The 13,754-nt window shown below is 37.0% G+C and overlaps 1 protein-coding gene and 1 long non-coding RNA gene across 3 annotated transcripts in view; one reads left to right on the top strand and one right to left on the bottom strand.

The window, feature by feature from the left end:
* The window catches only part of LOC105530975, a 61,941-nt gene extending 57,717 nt beyond the window's left edge, over positions 1 to 4,224 (bottom strand). Inside the window, exon 1 of the long non-coding RNA XR_001004722.1 lies at positions 4,144 to 4,224. This is a non-coding gene — a long non-coding RNA (uncharacterized LOC105530975). The remainder of the gene's footprint in view (positions 1 to 4,143) is intronic.
* A 96-nt stretch (positions 4,225 to 4,320) lies between these two features.
* SEPSECS (Sep (O-phosphoserine) tRNA:Sec (selenocysteine) tRNA synthase) overlaps positions 4,321 to 13,754 on the top strand; it is a 40,356-nt gene continuing 30,922 nt past the window's right edge. The window contains exons 1-6 of one of the 2 annotated variants that reach the window (XM_011968733.1): positions 4,321 to 4,630; positions 5,778 to 5,932; positions 7,978 to 8,096; positions 8,434 to 8,592; positions 9,482 to 9,635; positions 12,558 to 12,660. In XM_011968733.1, coding sequence (XP_011824123.1) covers positions 4,517 to 4,630; positions 5,778 to 5,932; positions 7,978 to 8,096; positions 8,434 to 8,592; positions 9,482 to 9,635; positions 12,558 to 12,660 — 804 coding nt within the window. In that variant the 5' untranslated portion in view covers positions 4,321 to 4,516. The remainder of the gene's footprint in view (positions 4,631 to 5,777; positions 5,933 to 7,977; positions 8,097 to 8,433; positions 8,593 to 9,481; positions 9,636 to 12,557; positions 12,661 to 13,754) is intronic. The other variant, XM_011968734.1, reaches the window with a different exon arrangement.

The following is a 13,754-nucleotide window of genomic DNA, read 5'->3' on the forward strand; positions in this document are numbered from 1 at the left end:
AAGGGGAAGATTTACTAGGAAATGAGTCTAGTTTGTTGTTAAGTTGTCAAATTGCTTGTTTGCTTTAGCCAAAGCATCTTTTAGTAGAATAATTCTTGAATCAGAATTTCCTTTGGAGGCCTCTGTGTACCACTCAAAACCTGTTGCCCATCACACCTAAGAAATCTTAATTCCCTTTCTTTTCTAAGTTGCCCATCAAGTAAAACATTTTGTCAAGTCAAGTGTTTCCCAGAGTGGCCATTGAAGGCCCAACTCTGCATTGATGAAGTTATCCCACTTAGAGAGATAGGCACAGGCATTAGGATTGTAATGAGAGTATGTATAAGCAGCAGCAGTTTTTCCTGGTAGAGAGGATTTAGATTTGGAGCACCCCATGCATGCTGGCTATGGTGTTGAAAGTTATGCTCGTGCTTATCCTGTCTCAGCCCCCAGTCTGATTTTTGCCCCTTTTGAACACAGACCGGATAATCTGTGCCCCTTGGCAGGCAGAATATCAGAATGACCTCTTTCTTTGGATCAAAAGCAAGCCCTCAGAACAAAAAGTCAAGATGAAGGGAGAACTTCCTCCAGTTTTATTGGTGACCCACAACAAAATTTGTCCAAACGGATGTAGTCTGGTGAGAACTGCAAACTCATCGGTCTGTGAAACTGGCTTAAACAACAGGGTTGTAGGGCCCATGGCCATGTTCTACCGTATGATTCTCCTTCTTATGGAAAACAACACTTTTAGATAGCACAATACAAAATAGAAGTACAAAGGACAGCACCAAGGATGAAAAGGAATTGCCTGATTCCACTAAGGATGCAAATAGGAACCAGTAACAAAATCTGAGTACCAGACTTCAAATGAATAGCTTAGGAACTCAAGGCAAACAGGGAGGAGTTCCAGGCCAGCACTGACTTACCAAGTTGGCATGGACTTGACAAGCCATAGGCAACAAGGCACAAGGAGCCCCTGTGGGCATCACAAGTGGCCTAAGGCTGAGGTCCACCGCCATGGACAGCACAGACCATGTTTCAGTGAAGTCTCCGGGAAAACTGGAAATTCAGAGCTTGCTAGAGAAAGGAGTCAGTCACCATCATTTGCATTTGTCAGAGTCTCAAAGGCAGGCAGGAGAGTGGGAGAGCTTTATAGTGAAAGATTCAGGTACAGGGAAGAATTCAGGTGTGCCGATTGGAGGTGTTGGCAAGGAGAAGCTAGAGGTTGGTTAAGTAGAAACAGGGCATCTTATGTAATTTGTTTAAGGAGGATATTTGGCTTTCTTTGGTTGGTCTTAAGTTAGAAACGAGTAATAAAAGAGAAGCTGGCAGTCATTGTCCAAGTCTTAACCATTCTTGGCTGATTGCTGCAGAGGTGGTGGTTTGGAAGGTTAGTTGCTACAGAGGTTGTGGGTGAGAGTTCTGTTATCGTATACGATCTGGCCATTGTCCATTTGTATAGTCAGTCTATCAAGGGGAAGATGTCATTGAGCAATTACCTCTCATTTAATCATCGTAACTGTCTCTTCCATATCCCTATTTTACAGATGAGGAAAGCAAAGCTCAGGAAGTTTGAGTAATGTATTTAAGGTTATACAATTAGTGACACTAGCAGAATTTAAACCTGTGTGTTCTGGACCTATTTTAAATGATGCTTCATCTTGTAAAGACCATGAGGTTATTTTGATGTTGCCCTATCTATTAAAAATAGTAATTACATACTATTATTAAAAATAGTAATTACATACTATTTGAAATAGTAGTTACAAACTATTTACTATTTAAAAATCGTAATTACATACTATTTTAAATAGTAGTTACAAACTACTATTTTAAAATAGTAATTACATACTATTTTTAATAGATAGGCAACATCAGAATAACATGGTCTTTACAAGATGAAGCATCATTTAAAATAGGTCGAGAACACACAGATTTAAATTCTGCTAGTGTCACTAGTTGTATAACCTTAAATACATTACTCAAACTTCCTGAGCTTTGCTTTCCTCATCTGTAAAATGGGGATATGGATAAATACTTGTTGGATGAGTGAATGGATGAAAGTAATTTTAGAATACTTCTCTTGAAATTGCTTCCAAAGCTGGTATCTTTTGAATACCTTTAATGAATGCATATCTTGACAATGATTAACTTTTGGAAACAGAAAAACATTTTTCTGAAGATGGTGAATAAGGTGAGAGAACAAGCTGGCTCAAAAACCTGGTGTGTCCATTCAGTAATAAGGTTAATTTTGGGATTTTTGCACATTTTGCATGTGATTGACAAAGCAGCTTTGAAGGCTTTTCCAAAGACAAAGTTGCAAAAATAGTTGCACTTTGAGAATAAGAACTCAAGTTTCCAAAAGTTTGAAAGATAATACTCATTTTAGAAAGAAAGCTAAATTCTTGTTGTTTTGTGGTTTACCTTTCTGTTTAGTTTTAAGTAGTCAAATGGTCTATGTCATTCAACAAATATTTATCAAACACCTATTATGTATTTAGTGCTGTGCTTTGAACATAGATATCAATATAGCCCTTGTCAACCAGGGGCTCACAGTCTAGTTGAGACAGAAAATTAACAATTGAAATGCAATTCAACAAATACCATAAATAGACTGATATATATTAATAGCTGGATGCCCTGGGAACATGCAGTAGAAACAGTGATGAGCTCATGCATGTTGAACAAATGACTTCTAGGGGAGTGGGTTGGAGGGTAAGGGCCTGATTTGCAGTGTTTACTGATTTCCATGGCGTAAATGCTTCCACCATTGCCAACGTGACATCATCAAAAGGGGAGTTGGAAGATGTGCAGTAGTATAACATTATATTGAATTTCCACCATATACATAAAATGCATGTAAATAACCTGAAGAACATAGATAATAGTAAAATGTAAAATAATTAGGAAGTGATGAATTTTCAGTATTTTTACTTTGGCTTTTAATACAATATTTGAGTGGCTGTATTTAAAAACTGGCTCACAAAATTCCTAAACATTTAACAAGCAGCTCTTGCAGGTGGGTGTGAATCAGTGCAAGTGGGCATACCACCAGGTGAAAGCAATGTCAGGAGTTACTGTAGGCTCACATAAGATGAAGATTGTAAAGAAACTGAAGGCAGGGATCTCCAGCAGTGAACCTCTAGGTTGTTGAATTGTTACAGGACTGCCAGGTTCCTATGTCAGCTGTGCAGGAACAGACCAATACTCCGACAGCAGGCTTGCAGCAGAGAAAGGGTTTTAATAATCACAAGTTACAAGCCAGGAAACAGGAAGAGTTCTCAAGCTTCAGTTCGTTTCATCGAGGGGTTCTAGGCTAAGGTGTTTAAGGGGATTTGTGGAGGGTGAGGGGCTGGAAAATTTGGGGTTATTGATTTGTTGGGGTAAGGGAGATGAAATCATCAGGATGTGACAATTGCATTCCTCCATGAATCAGTTTTTTATTGGGCCTTCCAGACAAGCTGGCATCCTTAGTTTTGTTGGTATGCAGGACCTACAGAAGCAACGCAAAGGAAAGCTTATCTTCTCACAATGTCTTAGATTTTATCTATAGAGCAGAAAAAGAATGAAGAGTCCTGTGATAGGCGCCACATTCTCCTGGGGGTAGTAAGTAGCAACCAGATACAATTAAGTCGGCCATACTGCAAACTGGCTTAATAACAGCCTAGTTGGATTTTTTCCTCCCTTAATCAATTTTACAAAATGTTCTTGGGGATAGTTTCAGAATGGTCAAACTAATTCATTAATTCAATATCAATTTCTTTTTTTAGGCCCTACTTTATGCTGGGCACTGTTTTAGGTGCCCGGGGGAGGGGGGCCCCGCAGCAAAAACCGAGGCCCTGCCGTTAGGTTAGAGTTTACATTCATGGGTGTGTGTGTGTGTGTGTGTGTGTTTGTGTGTGAGTATAAACAAACGTCTGGCATGTCACGTGGTGAGTGGTAAGTGCTATGGCTAAACATTCAGTAGTACAAAGGGGAAAAGGAGTGGGGCACTGCTATTTCCTATGGGGTTGTGTAGCAGTAATAAGTGTGGAAATGTATCAAAGTAAAGATTGAAGGTTCTGGCATCTGACAAACAGTTTGAATAAGGCGGAAGCACAGACCCTGCACAGATCTCAACCATCCAACAGGACTGGAACACAGAACTTAGAAAACCCCACGTACCTAGTTTTCACCCTGCTCGTCCGGTCTGCACAAGTGCAAAATCCTTTCCTGAAGTTCCTATTAGGAACACCAGGGTTTAACCAGACCAATCAGCTGCAGCAGGGCGGGGCTAATTTCAGTACCTCCTTTGCCCGAAGTCACCTAAAAGCGCGGATTCCCTCGCGCATGCTCAAACACGCCAACTTCCTCCTGGAGCGCCGAGACGGTCTGCGCATGTGCAGAAGCGATACGTGTTCTTTTTTTTTTTTTTTTTTTTTTTTTGTCCCAAGGCGTTGCCGTACAGTCCAGGAGGCGAGTTGCATTCTGGTTCCGTCGTGAGTCTGGCGTGTGGAGTTGGTGCTCCCGCTTATTCGCCACTGTCGCCACCGCTGTCATGAACCGCGAGAGCTTCGCGGCGGGCGAGCGGCTGGTGTCACCGGCTTACGTGCGGCAGGGCTGTGAGGCCCGCCGCTCGCATGAGCACCTCATACGGCTGCTTCTGGAGAAGGTACCGAGCTGTCGGTCCCCTCCCCAGCCGCCGCGACCCCGGGGCTCTGGCTCCGCCCGCCGTTCCCGCTGGTGCTGCCCCACCGGCAGCTCTTTGCTGCTTGAGACTAGTCCCAAGTCTGTCTTAGCTTGGCTTGCCCTAGCTGACCGACTGCGGTCTGTGCCGTCTCAGCCTTGCCAAAGCCAGTGAAAGCCAAAGGGTGTTCTTAGGAGGGGGCGTTGGGGTCGGGGTTTTGAGTCCCGCTGTTTCTAACTTCGGGATGCGGAAGTGAGGGAAAGTCCCAGTGTACCTTTTTATTCGCGGAAAGGGCAAAGTTCGCACCTTCATCTTTCACCACGCTGAACGACTCAGAGCACATGTGGTGTTTGTAGACCACTGTATGCTAACTCGAACCACGAGGTTGCTGCCGAACCTCACAGGTCTGCCTCCTGCCAGCGTTCCTGAATTTTAATTTCATTAAAAGTTTTGTTTTGTTTTGTTTTTTGAGTCTCGCTCTTTCGCCCAGGCTGGAGTGCAGTGGCGCGATCTCGGCTCACTGCAATCTCCACTTCCCGGGTTCACGCCATTCTCCTGTTTCAGCCTCCCGAGTAGCTGGGACTACAGGCGCCCGCCACCACGCCTGGCTAACGTTTGCATTTTTAGTAGAGACGGAGTTTCACCATTTTGGCCAGGCTGGTCTCAAAGTCCTGACTTCAAGTGATCCGCCCTTCTCGGCCTTCCAAAGTGCTTACAGGCGTGAGCTACCGAGCCTGGCCAATATTTCATTGAAGTTTGACAACTACCGCCCTTCTCCATGTCCCCCCGCCCCAATCGTAAAGCCCTGGTTTGAAGCATCTTCATTGGGGATGTGGTGTATTGGTGTTCAATTAGTTTAGCTTACGGAAATTTAAATATCTGAGTAAATCTCATTGTATGCATTTATCATCACTTCTCGAAATCTATAAATAGTTGTAATCAAATGTATAAACTTTTTGTCTCCTTGCTGTCTCTATATAGTGCTGAATTTATGCCTGAATTTTAGAAAACAAGGAGCACGGCAAAATACACATTAAAAAGTGAAAATGTGTTCCTGTAGTGTTCTAGAGAACGGTAGTTTTATTAAATATAATCGTAAGTTTTTTTTTGTTTTTTTGTTTTTTTTTTTAAGGGCAAGTGTCCAGAGAATGGCTGGGATGAAAGTACACTTGAACTCTTTTTACATGAACTTGCAATCATGGACAGCAACAATTTCTTAGGCAATTGTGGTGTGGGAGAAAGGGAAGGGAGAGTGGCATCTGCATTAGTTGCTCGTCGTCATTACAGGTATCTTTTTTTAAGTAGTATGGGAGACATATCGTTTATTTATTTTTGGTTCAAAATAATGGCAGCAGTTTTCATTGTTAGATTATCAAATGTCTGTAAACCACTTTTTCCCTGCTCAAATGGATATGTAAACCAAATGCAACAGGGAGATGGAAACAATTTTATCTCAGCAGGTGCTTTTCAAAGACAATAGAGTAAAAATATGTGGGGGTTACCCCGTCAGGTTCTGGGTGACTAACACAGGCTATACATTTTCTGAGGAATGGTAACCCTAATAAACATATCTGGTTGTAAGAGTTTAAAATTCGTTAAGGTTGTTTATAGTTTTCCATGTTTCTTTTCTAACATTGGCAGTGTTTTGTTTTGTTTTGTTTTTTGAGAATGGTTTGTAGTTAGAACTTTAAACTTTGTTTTAAACTGAATCCCATTTTATAAATACCTCTCTGTTGCAATAGATACAGGGAAAGGTGTATTAGATTATTGAGTGATTTTTTTCTTTTGCATTATTGCAGAAAACTTTTCATCAATTCTGATAATGATTTAATTGGTAGTTCCAAATATGATCACTCATTGCTCTGTCCACCAACCTTTCTGTGAAGTGTAAACTCTTTTAAATAAAACTCTCTTCCATGCTTTTACATTATAATGAAAATTTCCTGGGCATAGTAGAATTTGTATTTCAGTAAAAATCACTGCAGTCAAAACTGATGATAATGCCTAACTTGGATGAAAATTTCAGTTAACAGTTTGCTGATAACATGGTTGATAATATATGTAAGAAATGTTTTGTAAATGAGATTTCAGTGGTGAGGAAGTACATTAGTATTCTTCAATAATCCCCCATACATCTAGATGTGTATAAGAGACAGAAGACAGCCTCTTGATATTTCAGTGGTGAGGAAGTACATTAGTATTCTTCAATAATCCCCCTATACAGAATTTCTGATATATTTGACTGTCAATTAGAAATTACTCAGGTTACAAAAGGGTTTTTTATTTTAAAGAGTATTGAGAAATATCTTTAAACAATGTATAATATCGTCTAATTTAAAATGAGTAAGATTTGCACACTGATTTTCTAGGAGCATATAGTTCTTTTAAAATTAAGGCAATATTTGAACCATCATTGGAACTTAGCCCACTGTGTGATTAGGAGAAAAGGAAAGAAAAAAGATAATTTGGCTGGACGCTTTGGCTCACGCCTGTAATCCCAGAACTTTGGGAGGCCAAGGCGGGCGCATCACGAGGTCAGGAGATCCAGAGCATCCTAGCTAACAAGGTGAAACCCGTCTCTACTAAAAATACAAAAAAATTAGCCCGGCATGGTGGCGGGCGCCTGTATTCCCAGCTACTCTGGAGGCTGAGGCAGGAGAATGGCGGGAACCTGGGAGGCGGAGCTTGCAGTGAGCTGAGGTCGGGCCAATGCACTCCAGCCTGGGCGACAGAGCAAGACTCCGTCTCAAAAAGAAAAAAAAGAGATAATTTATTGTTTCATATATTTCAGTTTTCTATTGCTACAGAACAAACCACCCTAAAATTAAGTGGCTAAAAACAATTACTTATTATTACCTCTCATAGTTTTTTGGATTAACTGGGCTCAGCAGGGTGAGTATTGCTTTGGGTCTCTCATGTAGTTGCAGTCAGATACTAGCTGAGAGTTTAGTCATCTGAAGGTTTGCCTAGCATGAAAATTTCACACAGTCACTTCTGCTAGATTCTTCCTGGCCAAGCAAGTCACTAAGTTCAGCCCAGATGCAAGTGGAGAGGAAGTAGACTCCATATCTTGGTGTGGGAGTAGGATGTGGGCACAGGGAGAAAAATAATTGATGGGGGCCGTCATTGAAAACTAGCTATCACAGCATAATTGATGAAGTTGTTTCAGTTTAAGTAGGAGAGTTCCACATCATTAATAGTTTGTGACATATATCTGTAACAGCCAAATATTGCTCCTGTGTTTTTTGGGTTATTATATTTGCATATTTGTACATTATATTACTTAGAATGCTGAATGTATTTGTCCAGTTTTTGGCCTATTTTTTGCTTAGGTTCATTCATGGCATTGGACGATCGGGTGATATTTCTGCTGTGCAACCAAAAGCTGCAGGCTCTAGCCTTTTGAACAAAATTACCAATTCTTTGGTCCTGGACATTATAAAGCTGGCTGGTATGTACGGTCTTAATCATAATACTTTTGGCTGACTGGACACACACACACACACACCATTGACTATTTCCTTTATTATTGCCCCTTTCCAGAAAGAGTATGAGTGGCTTTTGAAAAGACTTTTTCTAAAAATAAAAAGTCGTTAGAATAAGATAGAAAATCAGAGCCATAAGCTCAGAAGTTGAATTTGGCATTGAGCTTCCCAAGAGTGAGTACAGAAACAGAAGCACTAGGGCTACGACTCTTATTATTTTTTAGATGAAATATATTATTTCCTCAAGAAGGATGCTGGGTGCTTAGCGGAATAACAGATTTCTGTTTTGCTGCTTATTTGTAGGTGTCCATACAGTAGCCAACTGCTTTGTAGTTCCTATGGCAACTGGCATGAGTCTAACTCTGTGTTTCTTAACATTACGACACAAAAGACCAAAGGCAAAGTATATTATATGGCCACGAATAGACCAGAAGTCCTGCTTTAAATCCATGATCACTGCAGGTAAGAGAAGAAAAGTGTTGTAATGTTTTAAACATCACAATTAGAAAATTCAAATTTCTTATATAAAGATAAATGAAAAATTAACTCTGTTCCCTATTGCTTTTTTAAAAGAAAAAATTGTGGTAAAATAAATGTGACAAAATTTAATGTTTGTATTGCTTTATACAACTTTTAAGTTTATGGATACCTAAATATATATGGTTCCATAATTATTATTTGTTGCCGGGCCTTTGTTTATATACTAGTTAAGTATGCTGTTTTAATTGAAAAATGTAAAAACACTTTTTATCTTTAAATTATGCAAAATTTACTGTATACATTTTGTTTTCATAGGAGGCTTTTGTAGGCTATGCGATGGATCAGTGATCCTTAGGCTGCTGAAATTTATTACGTTTTTCTTTAGAGGTAAAACATTGAGTAAATGATTGTGATTTGTTTCAGCAAGTGAATTGTATTATTATTAATGTCCATCTCTGAAATAAAGTGAACTTTAAAATAAAACAGAAATATTGCCAGAGAATGAGTGGACTTACTTTTCTGTGGATTGAAATTGAACTGGATTAAAGTGATCCTTTTTGTCATCAGTGTCCATGTTATTACTTCTGTAGATATCTAACATTTGTTTTCCTTACTTTCTAGATTTCATTCTTGTCATATCCTAGTGTTAAATAGACTTATGGTCCTAAAATTGTGTAGTCGTCCGTCACATTATTTTGACCTGCCTTTGACTAATACCAGTACTGAGCCGTGTATTTATTACCAGAGGAAGGTTAATCTACCAAAATAAATATTAAGAGTTCTCGTGTAGAATAGCATGCTTCCTAGAGTTTCAGGATCTTCCCTTATTTTAGTTCACACTAACATTTTTTTTTCTGGTTGGTTTGGTTAGGTTTTGAGCCTGTGGTGATAGAAAATGTTTTGGAAGGTGACGAGCTGCGTACAGACCTGAAAGCAGTGGAGGCTAAAGTCCAGGAACTTGGGCCTGATTACATTCTGTGTATTCATTCTACTACATCATGTTTTGCTCCAAGGGTGCCTGATAGGTAAATGATTTGTGAATATTGTCCTTAAGTTATCAGTCTTTTAAATAAAATATGATATACTAATTCTCAAATATGCTTAAATAACACTTCGTAATAAATAAGTGAATGATCTGTTCTAAGAGAATAGATTGACCTTGTGAAGAAATAGCGTAATGGCTTGGGAAAACAACCATTTGAAATAGAACAAGGGAAAACAACTAGTACAGGATGGGGAGCTCCCTTTATCAATTGAGTAGATACAGACTGTCTCTGTTTTCTTGCTCTTTGTCCTGTTTCTGATCTCTTAGCATGTTTTTTCTTATTATTTAATAGAAGTTTCTTTTCTAAGCTAAATGTTGAATTTACTTCTTTTCATTGCTATCAGTATTAATAAATTAAAAATTTAGGATTGTTTATTTTCAAATTGCTGTAATTGGAAGATTAACTCAGATGTATACTTATGTGTGCTTAGTGGTTGTCATTGTCTGCATTTTGAGAATAATACAAATATTTAAGAAAATAAAAGCAAAAAGGAAAGAAAAAGCAAAGGTTTACTCTTCTAAAGGATAGCCACACATTTTTCTTCTGAAAATGTAATAGGCTCAGGTCTAGTAATATAGACTTCTGTTTTTGACTACAATTTTTTTTTTTGTTTCATTTTAACATTTTGAATGGAAGAGGTAATAATTCGTAGGAACTATATTGACTTTGGGCTTTTCTTGTAGCATCAAGTTATACCTTGGTTTTAATTCATGGAAGTACATTATTTGGCAGTAATGAATGCCACGTTGGCTTTTGTTATCTTATAGGCAGATTGTAAGAGACAATTTTTTAACTATGCTCTTAAAAATTTACCTTACTACATTCATGAGCCTGTGAACTCTATTTTAAGATTACTTTGCATATGCTGCTGTGGTTTATTCATTACTTACCAGATTTCAAATTTATATTGAAATATTAAATAAACATCATTCTTTATTGGTGGTTTTGATATATATAAAATTTTTAATATGATAGAAATCACATTTTGAAAAACAGCTAATGGATATTTGTATTAGTTGGATTATTTATCCTTGAGGATACTTTGCTTTTGTTTCATTTTGACTAATGTCTTTCGGATGTTTACAGTATGCCTGGCACAGTGTTAAGTGTTTTACCCGTATTATCTCCTTTAGAAAAAATTTAATAAAGCTTTTTATCAGTCAGAAAAATTCTTGTTTGTCACTGTTGTGTAATGAATATTTCTGAGTAAGAGTGAAGTTTAGGAAGAGGGTAGTGCACAGTAATGTTTGAATTTCTGACTTTATTAAATTTTAAAACTACATTTTGATTTTTTTTACATCAAGCTTCATTCCTTTATAGTCTTAATTTTTTGGGTACAGTATACATTTTGTTTTTATTAGTTAATTAGACAAAAAGTAGAGGAAATTCACTTAAGGGATATGTTGCAAAAAAGAAGGGTATTATTTCTTCTAACTGATAAACACGTTAAATTGGCTTCTAAGTTAGAAAACAATTTGATATATATGAAAAATACTTTTTCTGCTTCTCCTTTCATTTAATACGTTTGTTTTTTAAAAACACCCTAACCATTAACAGATTTAGGTAATTCAGATTATTTAAAAGTACTCTCATTTTTTTTTTTCTTTTAAAAATAGAGTTTAATGTTATGGAGCTTTATTTTCAAAGTTTTTTATTAAGGAATATTTTCATTAGAACACACACATTTGGAAGTACCTTTTATTTTACGAAGATAATACTTGTGTGTATCCCAGAAGGTCTATTTTGTTAAAAACATCATCTGATTAGTTTGAAGTAACAAAAAGAATTTCTATATCAATTTGTAGGGTTTGTGAAAATGAATGATAAAATGAGTTTTTAATTCATGAGACTTCAAGCAAGCAAATTGATAACTTGTTTTTGGTCTGAGGCAAACTGGATAAAGAAAAGAAAACTTGTAACAGATGAACATAATGGTATTCCTGCTTACAGTTAAAAATACATTAATGACATCTACTAGAAATAGTACATGTATTATGCATAAATCGGTAATTCAAACTATATATTTGAAATATATCCTGTCAAAAAGGACTTTACTTGTATAAAAATGCTTTCAAATTCTTTATACTTTAGAAAGAAAACTTTAATAGTTTTACTAAAACATAAGATTTAGTTTTAGTTTCATAGCATGAAGACATTTCTATTAAAGATGAGCTCAGTCACAAGAAGTATTTGGCTTTGTGAAAGAACATCTATTTATTATGCTGCCACTGAAATTTGTTACCTTACTTTGCATAAAGTTAGACTCTCAGATTAATATGAGAGGTGTAAAATGAAAAAGTAAGAGTAGATAAGGGTGGATTTAAAACCAGGAGCTATTTAAAAGATTCCTCAGTATCCAAGTTGTTGGAAAATGTTAGTTATTTTGGTAATGACACATTTTAATGTTCTGTATTTTTTAATACATTAAAGTCTATTTGAGTATGCATTTTTTATTTTATGAGATGTTTAATGTAAGATTTCTTAAGATTCCAGATATGCTAATTATTTTGCAGATACTAGCTTCAGTATGGTAAGCAAACAAAAGTGGAAAAAAAAGAGCATACCACCTTGTGACGGGTCATTATAAATAAATCTTCTGGCTTTCTATTTAGGGAATTTTTAATTTTAAAATGATTTACCATCTACATAAATTTTTGTATTTTTTTCATATATTGATAACATTAATTTAAAAGCCTTTTAAGGTTTATTCAAAAGCGCTTGCTCTGTATTTCCAAGCTGCTGTATTACATGTCAAAATACTGCAATAGAAATTTCAGTATTTGTCGTTTTTTTCCTTGGTGTACATTAAGGATAACTAGTAAATTTTTTAAAAAGTTTCTGCACTAGCATTTATAAAGCACAGTGTGAGTATGTCTTTCTATTGAATATTTACGTTTATAGATTAGAAGAACTGGCTGTGATTTGTGCTAATTATGGCATTCCACATATAGTCAATAATGCTTATGGAGTGCAGTCTTCAAAGTGTATGCACCTCATTCAGCAGGTAAGAGAGTTTAAAATATATATGTCAAGGAAAAATTCAGTTTAACATATTATAGGATTATTACTTTTTCTTACAATCTGATATCGTAAAAACAGTTATTTATGACCATCTGCTTCAGGTTGTGTTAGGAACTTGCATCTGATAATCTCAATAAAAGTAATTATTCTTTGGTACTATGGTGGTAATTGGACTGAAAGCTTTGGTAGGCTAGAATCAACATGGAAATACTTTAGTAGTTTAGCTTTTAACTTTCTGAGACTGTTTCATTACCAGGATTCTCATTTTTCTAATATACTGGATTATATCATTTAAAAAAATATGTGATTTATTCTATATTTAAGGAATTATTGTACCTTATTATCTTAGACTAGAAGTGACTTCATTTATAAACATTCTAGTATATACCTGTGGAATTGGTAGGTTTTTGTTTTTTTTTTTTTAAGCATCAGCTAGATCCTGGTCATTTGTTTGAGGTTCTACTTTTGAAAATATGTCTTTGTTTCCCATGTCACTTGTAAGAACTATGGCCTACAGGCTTTATGTATTCAGGCCTTTGCTGATTTGCTGATTTCATTTTCTGCTTTCCTTTTGCTTGCTGTGCTCCAGCCACCCTTGCTGCCTTACTTTTTTTCCATTTTGTCACATGCCTGCACTTCCAGGCCTTTGCTCTTGCTCATCCCACTCACTGGATTGCTCTTCTAGAGAGTTGCGTAGTTTTCTTTTCGTCGGTGAGACTTCCTCAGAAACTCTATCAATTTTTGTCATTATTGACAATCAATAACCGGTTACTGGACAAAGTGAATGAATAAATGAAATATTGTATTTATTTATGCATGTATGATACAGGCTATATAGTCTGTGTGCATAATTATGTTAATATACATACTCAGTTTTGGCAAACATGTCAAATCCTATCTAACACCTCCCCCTTCCTCACTAGCGTTTTCTACTTTTTTATTTTTTTGAGATAGGGGTTCACTCTCTTGTCCAGGTTGGAGTGCAGTGGTGCAGCCACAGTTCACTGCAGCCTCAACCTCCCACGCTCAAGTCATCCTCCTACGTTAGCCTCCCGGGTAGCTGGGACCACAGGTGTG

The sequence above is a fragment of the Mandrillus leucophaeus genome, unplaced genomic scaffold, assembly GCF_000951045.1.
Source record: "Mandrillus leucophaeus isolate KB7577 unplaced genomic scaffold, Mleu.le_1.0 Scaffold858, whole genome shotgun sequence".
Taxonomy (NCBI): domain Eukaryota; kingdom Metazoa; phylum Chordata; class Mammalia; order Primates; family Cercopithecidae; genus Mandrillus; species Mandrillus leucophaeus.